This window comes from Leopardus geoffroyi, chromosome D2 (assembly GCF_018350155.1).
Source record: "Leopardus geoffroyi isolate Oge1 chromosome D2, O.geoffroyi_Oge1_pat1.0, whole genome shotgun sequence".
In the NCBI taxonomy this organism is placed as follows: Eukaryota; Metazoa; Chordata; class Mammalia; order Carnivora; family Felidae; genus Leopardus; species Leopardus geoffroyi.
This window is the reverse complement of record NC_059334.1, coordinates 78,924,875-78,933,044: the sequence shown is the minus strand read 5'-3', so window position 1 is coordinate 78,933,044 and position 8,170 is coordinate 78,924,875. Positions and strand designations below refer to the sequence as shown.

Below are 8,170 nucleotides of genomic sequence, written 5' to 3'. Positions count from 1 at the left end.
AGTGTGCTCCGCCCACATCTTGACGGAAGCACCGGAAGGCCGCGGCCAGTCCCCTGTGGGAACAATGAGTCAGCCCAACTGGGGCCCAGATGCAGGGCACAGACAGGGTCGGAGGCCCACTTGGCTCCTGCAGGACCAGCCCCAGCACCCTGCGAAGCCCGGGGCCCTCGGGTGCGTGCTTCAACACGCAGGGATTATTTGATTTCAAGAACTGGCTTCCCGCTGAGCCAGATTCCTTTCTGTGGACTGTGGCTGAGTGCGCGGCCGGGCGGGGAGGGCCCTGAAATGGAACCAACAGCACGTATTTTAAAACAGGAGACTGACTTTCCAAGCCAGCATCCTGACGGTTCCATCAGACCCACGTGGCAGTCACAGCTCACGAGGCAGTCCGTTCTAGCGAGAGTTCTTTAGAGCCGTGTGGGGTCCGGTCCCTACCGGACAGCTGGTGAGGGTCGTGCGGCCCGGGGAGACAGCTGCAGAGGTACAGGGAGAGGGGGAGCCCAGGCATCTCAGGGCAAGGAGGAGCTGCCTGGAGGGGAGAGGCAGGAGACAGAGAGCGGCCGTGACGGCAGGCTCACCCTCCAGCCCACCTGCGTCAATGACGTCACCCGGATGGCTGAGGGTAACATCCAGGCATCAGCTCGCTTTTATTTTTTTTATTTTTATTTTTTTTTAAAGTTTATTTATTTTTGAGACAGAGAGAGACAAAGCATGAACGGGGGAGGAGCAGAGAGAGAGGGAGACACAGAATCGGAAGCAGGCTCCAGGCTCTGGGCCATCAGCCCAGAGCCCGACACGGGGCTCAAACTCACGGACCGTGAGATCGTGACCTGAGCTGAAGTCGGATGCTTAACCGACTGAGCCACCCAGGCGCCCCTCAGCTCGCTTTTAAAACGCTTCTGCACTGAGCCTTACCACCTGCTCAGCCCAGGGCCCCAGGGAACTCCGGAAGCCCACTGACCCATCCTGCCACTATCAGACCTCTGGCCTCACCTGGAATCACCTCCGGGGGAGAAGGCAGCTTTCACATAGTAACCTTGAACCTGCACGGGGCCATTCGTTCGCCCACATGTGCCCCCTCCTGCACAACCTCAAGCTGGCCTCACTCGAGTGGCATCTACCGAAATGGGCCAAGTGCCCTTGCCAGCCATCTAAAACCCCACTGTCCAAGGCTCAGGCCTGAGGTGCTGACCAGGTAAAGACAAGCACCGTGCATAAAAACACGTGCTGCCCTTCCCCACACCCACCAGACATGAGCATTCTGCAAAGTTTGCAGCTGAAGAAATGGAGCCACAAAAGACCAGGACCACATACAGTTTCCGGGCACAGCACCCACTCGGCGGGGCCCCAGAAGAGATGGTGAGGAGACCCCTTCGTGCCGTGGCCTCTCTCCTGGCTCGTGCATCTAGGGAAGCATCTGGGAGGGTGGGACAGGGACCAATCAAGCCACGTAAACGTGCCCATTGGCGTCGCTCAAGGTTTCACACAAGCCGGAAGCCGGGACTGGAGCCACAGAGCCAAGACTGGGTGGGTAGGAATTCCTCAGGGGACAGAGAAGGGGGCGTTGCCAACCCACCAGCCAGCAGGGCCCTTAGGGGACCACAGAGGGGTCTGAAAGGCCCTGGAGGAACCAGAAACCAAGCAGGCTGCAGGCCCCCATGACCACCTTCTTGAAGCGAGATGGACACAGGCCTGCCCCGAGGCGGAGGGACTGGGAGTCTTAGTCCCAAGGAGGCAAAGGTGGGCAGGCAGTGCCGCACAGAGACCACGGGCTCAGGCCTCCTGGGTCTAAGTCACAGCCGCCCGCTTATTAGCTCCGTGACTTGAGCAAGATGCTTAATTTCTGGGCATCAATTTTTTCACCTGTCAAAAGAGGTAAACACAGCGTCCACCCGAGGGCTGATCTGAGGCCCGAACAGCCAGTAAATGTAAAATGCTCGGCACGACGTCTGACACACGGCCAGCACCCGGCAGATGTTAACTATTGAAATTGTCAGTTGAGAACCAGAAGGACGGCAGGCTAATCACAATAAAAACGGGAGCAGCTGCACTTATCTAGAAGCGCAGGCCCTCACGGCTGACGCGCACGACTCCAGGGCAAGGGGGGACACTGCTCTTACTCCCCACGTGACCGAGGGGGAAACTGAGGCTCCAAGACATCAAGGAACGCCCATGTCACTAATATTTAGAGCGTTCGCTGTGCGCCACTGTGTCACTTGCCACAGCAGACACAGGAAGTGGTACAGATGGAAAAACGGGCACAGGGGGGTGAAATAGCTCGTTCAAAGGTCACGCGGCCAGTAAGATGCGGACCCCGGAGCTGAGCCCACATTTACCTAGCTCCAGGAGCGATGCCCCTTCGACTCAGCTCTGCCTCCCGGACCTTAAGGCTAGTTGATATGGCCAAAACCTCCATCAGAGCCCAAAGCAAGGTGAGGAAACAACGGCTGGCCTAAGAGGGCCTGAGAAAGCCCGCGTGAGCGCGGGGTGCTCGGGTGAGCAGCCCCCACAGGACACCGGGTACCACAGCTCAGGGCAGCCACGGAACCGGACCCATTACGTGTCCACCGTGCGCCAAGCTGCCCTCTCTGAGGCCTCGTATACGACCACATCTGCGGGCAACACCCCAACCCCCTCCCCCAGAGTCCCGTGGCCCTTCGGAACTGCTGCTCAGTATTTACAGTGTGTGCAGAGGGCTGAGCCCGTGGGCTCCAGGCCGATGCCTTCCAGCAGAACCCTCTGTGATCTCCCGAGCGGATGACAGGCTGGAGACAGACGGGCTCCGGCCGGGGCTGCCGCTGCCCTGGACGCCACCCAGCGCGCCCTCCCCACCTGCAGTGGTACCTCAGCCCTGGGGCCCACCCAGGAGCAGGCCCGTGGGAAAAACATCTGAGGACGGAGCCATTCTCTGAGTCATCACCTTAGGTGGAGAGGGAGGGAGCGCAAAACCCACACGCAAGTCGGCTCCTTCCGACTTTCCAAGGTCATCTAAACAGACCGCGAAGGCACACAGCCACCCGGCTGCCTGGCGTCACTACTGATGAGGGTCTTGCTAAATCGGATTTCCCCTCCACTGAACTTGGGCCCTTGTTCTTCTACAGCCTCTTCTGTTATGAACCAGACCTCGGAGATCTACTGGTCGAGGAAGGATGAAGCTCTCCGTCCGGGGACCCCAACCTCCATCCTGTCCAAGGCCCCCCTTTTTACAGCTGACAAGTAGAGAGCCTCATCCTCCACTCCCGGTGTAAAAAGCCTCCTCCCCAGTGTGTGCTCCCCACAGCGACGCAGGCCCGTGCTAACTTCTCAAGCTAAACTTCTGTGGCAGTCTACACGGGTCCAGTCTCCAACTCTTGGGAGCTTTCCCAGAGACAGAGGCGCCTCTGGCCACTTACGGTTGCGCTGGTTTGAGAACGCGTCGAGGGGAGCCCTGCTCTAGCCCTCCTCCCCCTCCCAAGGCTTACGGTCTGGTTCTTGGGTCAGAGCCCAGGACAACTGCAATCAACTTCAGCCTGTACTTTCTGGGGACTTAAGATAAGAGAGTTCTTGGGTCACAGAAGGCCTGGGTCCATCCTGCTCTGCGCTGATCTCTCTATACTTAGCACCCTGTCTGGCACAGAGCAGAGGCCCAGAAAATCTTTTGTTGACTGATTGCGTGATGCATGAGGTCAACAAACTCTCGTCAGTTTGGAAAGCTCCAGATGCAAGTACGACTGTCCTCAAACCCTATTTTATGAAGGCAGAGTGGCCAAGCACAGTTGTTGGTAATGCTGGTAAACCCCACGTGATGATTTGGAAATAACTGGGAAGCCTGCAAGCTCAACCCTGTGCAGACAACGTGGTTTAATGAGGACCTGTTGACCTTACAATCATTTCCAAGAGACAGCCACCAGCTGTTCACAGGGAACGGGAAAGAAGCAAGCCACAAGGCGGAGTATGAAGAAGTACTTTAATAGCTCAAACTCAAAGTCATGGTGCCCCCAGTTCTGAAGAGATTCCTAAAAGAGGCAACTTCGGCCGTTTGGGAAGCCAACGGTCACCGGCCTGTGGTCTCTGGCGTCCATCTCCTCCGGGTGCTGACCGCGAGGAAAGCAAAAACGTGCCCAGGACCATTCTGGCTTCCGTGGGGCCTTCCTCCACCTATGCGTTATGTCAACTGCCTTAGTTGGACTAAGATGATGACTCAGTTAAAGGGAGAGACAAATGTTGACTGTCTAAGCAGGAACAGTCCAAGCCGGCAAGGAAAAGCACACTGCATACATAGGAATACAGAAGGGCGAGCTTCTGCCTACGGATCTACGACATTACATTTGTTTTGCCTGCAAACTATCAAGAAGGATTCTGTTGGCCAGGGTGCTTCTGCTGAACAAGGAACATGGTGGTCCGAAGTCTTGAGTGTCCTGTGCCACCAGCCCAGAGTCATCACGCACCGTCCACTGGAGAGTCTTTGAGGGGAAACATGAAATCCAGCTCATGCCTCTACCTACGGGTCGATTTCTTCAGGAGTCACCGTAATCATAATGTCTTCGTTGCCCCTGCGGACAACCATGTTCAGGGTGCTTTCCTTTTTAATGACGTCACTGACGTCATTAGCGGACACCACCGACTGTCCATTGATGCTGATTATGACGTCATTTTCCTTGAGCCCACCCCTGCAACACAAGGGGAAACACAACTGTAACGCTTCCATTCCCCCGGGTCTAACTGCCATGAGAGGGACTCGACTGTGCATTGACAGAGGCACAGTTGAGAACCCAGAAGCCCCGAGCGCATCGGGTGGGGTGATGGCGAACTCACACGACAGTAGCTTCAGCTACCAACGGATCGCCTCATTTCCTTTTGAGAGTTTTAGGCCAAATCATCAGTCCTGTCCATTGCAGAAATGCTTCCCAGCACTTGTTATGATCGGATGACAGACTGACCCCAGAGGAGGCAAGGATATGCCGCTACCATGTATCGTCTACTATGTATCGTGCCCGTGGCCAGCTTGCTTGTAATGGGCATCACAACTCGGAGGACGGTCCCCTGAGGAGCAGGTGGAATGGTTCTGCCTTCTTTTGTGTTACCTATTGCTGTAACTTTAGCTTTTACAAATAAGCAAGAGTCAAATAAGTGTCAAATAAGCTATTACGGTCCTTTAGTGGTCTAGCACAGCGTCAGCAAACTTTTTCTGTAAAGGGCCAGATAGGAAATATTTTGGACTTTGCAGGCCACGTGGCATCCGTCACAACTCAACTCGACTGCCGTGGCCGTAAAGCCACTGTAGGCAGTGTGTAACTACCGAGCTTGGCTGTGTTCCAGTAAACTTCACTTACGGACACTGCAATGTCAATTTCGTACAATTTTTATGTATCAGAAGAAAATACTCTTGCTTAAAAATTTTTTCAGCCTTTTAAAAATGCAGTATCTATCCTTCGCCCACGGGTCATATTCAAGCGGAGCAGTCGGCGGGCCAGATCCGGGCCCCAGGGAACAGCTTGCAGGCCCCACCCCGTCTAGCTCTTCTCCCTGCATATTATGTCCGTAGAAGTAAGACGTGCTGACTGCCTGCTGAGCTACTTCTTTTCATGTTACTTGGATGTTACCTGGGTTATTGTTCTGGAGGTGTGGACAGGTATGGCCTGGTCGGTAACAGACGGAATCAGAGAAGGCAGGCTTCTAGGGGAGATGTGTCCCTCTGGCGGCCCAGGACGGGACCACTGCCCAAGATCTCAGGGCCACTGCTCCTTCAACCCTCTTTCCCCAGCCAGGCCTGCCCCGGAGACTCATGAGAGTCAGATGTCGTTCCTTCCACCTGAATCACCTCTCATGAAGTGAGGACTTCTGAGGACAGGAAGCACCCTTTTGCTGATGAGTGCTGAGCTGAACCAGGCCCGAAGGGCCCGGCTGGCGGGACCAAGGGTGTCCAACCCTTTCATCAGGGACCCTCACCACCACCTGAGCCGATATGAAAAGAACACAGCCTCCCCCGACCGCCCCCAGGAACCGCAGGGATAATCCGGCAAAGAGAAAATAGTTCTAACTCACGCTTCCGCTGGAGTGTCGGGAATGACTTCAATGATATACGCTCCCGAAAGCACATCCGGGAAGTCTCGGTGACGGTCTTTTAGCTCTTTGGCTTTGCTGCTCGGGAGGAAAACACCTGCGTTAACATCAAGTAACAAGGGGCCTCTGTTGGCTGAGCCTCAGCTCTCACCCAGCTTCTCCTCCTGATCCCTGAGTCCGAAATAAAATAGCCCCAGGAGGTCTGATTCTGCTTCGCTTACGTGTCTATTAGAGTCAAAGATCTACTGGCTGACACGAAGTATGGTGCTTTATAATTATTATTATTCTTAATTTTACTAATGATTTAATAGTAGCTATTGTAACGTAAGGAGTGGATATGGTATAGCGGTTGCCCAGGTTTGGAGCCCCAGCTCTGCCACTTTCTGTGTGATCCTGGGCAGCTGCTTAACCTCTCTGTGCCTTAGTTTCCTCACCTACAAAACAGGAATAATGACAATACTCTATGATGTAGGGGTCGTTTTGAGGATTAGGTGAGATGGTCTGGACGCAGCACCTGGCCTGGTGCGGAGCAAATGTGCGGTAAATACAGTGGCTGGTGTCACTGTGGCTGGCGACCCGTGCCACCACCCGTGGATCCAAGCCTGGGCACACACACGTTCAATCACTCAGTCCTCACCACCCACCAAAATGCCTGCACTGTTATCCTGGTCCCGGAGAGGAGGAAACTGAGGCACAGAGGTCAAGTCATTCCCCAGGTCATTAGCCAGGAAGTCGCACAGCTGGGACAAGAACTCAGGAAGCCAGATGCTAGGGTGTATATTCCTTCCCCATGCCTTCATCGCCCACGGTTCCAAGACAAGTAACTGATTCACATTTGAGTCTTAGCAAATCAGTCCATACCTTGTGGAGTGCTAAAAACGACACCACCATTCATAATATGCATCTAAAGGATAGTAACATGGTCACGATTAATAGTAAGTTAATTACGATAATTCATATGTTAACGCCGACATGAATACGTCCTGCTCTTTGCTACCTATACTACAAGAGTTTCCACTGTGCCCTTAGTTACCAGGACTCGTGTGGTTATACCAGACTTTTTCATCAAGGGTAAAACACCAGTACGTTATAAGCCTGGCAGCCGCACGCCACAGCTTCCACCGGCTCCGGCAAACAAGCCTGACCCAGCATTCCGGCAGCCACAGCCCACACATGGTCGCACTCCCAAAAGGCAGGGTGCTCTGGGCTGAGGGAGGTGCTGGGGCACTCCTGGAATGTGGGTTTCAACAGAACAAGTGCTAAAAGGAAGGCATGAGGGAGAGTGACCAACACGCCCCGCTGTCCAGGCCTGCCTTCAAAGAGGAGGGCAGAATCTTCTAGAAGGAAGGACCTGTTCCCTCCAAACACAAACAAAACCCCAAAATGAAGCATAAAACCAGAGGCCCAGGGGAACGGCCGCTCCTCTTTCCTGATGTTTCTCAATTATAACCAGAAACCGAGATGCTTAAGGCAGCATGAGGTTTCCCTTTCAGGGCGCCAGTGAGAGCCTTCCTAAGTTTAGGTTTAAGTTTAAGATACACACACAGACCCGCTTACCCACCTGGATGTGAGCGACATCATTCGGATGCCAATATACTTCTTCTTGGTAACGGCTTTGCCTGGTGGGACAACAAAAGGACAACAGGTCAGCCCAGTTGGCAGCTGTACTGGGGACACCAGGAGCTGTGAGGTTCAATCCCTGCAGTGTTATAAATTATGTCAGGGCCACGGGGGGGAACGCTGACGATGTGGTTCAAATCCTTCTCAGACCCCTACCTGCCATGGCACCTGGGGAAAGTCCTGTCATTTTTGCTAATGGCCAAAAACTGAGGAGTGATACTTGCTTCCTCTTTGCCTTATCCTGACCTCCAATGAGGGTTCTAGCCCTCCGATAAATCCAGAATCTGAGCCCTTCGTCCCACCCTGGCGTGGATGACCAGGAGAGTCTCTCACCTGGTCCTACAACTTCTGCCCAGCCCCTCCAGTGGAGTCTCTCCATGCAGCCATGACAATGACTTTTCAAAGACGTCCACCAGATCATGACCGTCCCTGTTCTCAATACAACCCAAGGCCTTCACCATGGCCACCACAGCACAGAGGTCAAGTCTCCGTGACCCTGGCTAACCGC

The 8,170-nt window shown here is 54.3% G+C and overlaps 1 protein-coding gene across 1 annotated transcript in view; it reads right to left on the bottom strand.

The window, feature by feature from the left end:
* Positions 1–3,932: 3,932 nt before the first annotated feature.
* Positions 3,933–8,170, bottom strand: part of HTRA1 (HtrA serine peptidase 1) — a 52,019-nt gene continuing 47,781 nt past the window's right edge. The window contains exons 7-9 of the mRNA XM_045439745.1: positions 7,604–7,661; positions 6,025–6,120; positions 3,933–4,649 (exon numbers count right to left, since the gene is read on the bottom strand). Coding sequence (XP_045295701.1) covers positions 4,481–4,649; positions 6,025–6,120; positions 7,604–7,661 — 323 coding nt within the window. The 3' untranslated portion in view covers positions 3,933–4,480. The remainder of the gene's footprint in view (positions 4,650–6,024; positions 6,121–7,603; positions 7,662–8,170) is intronic.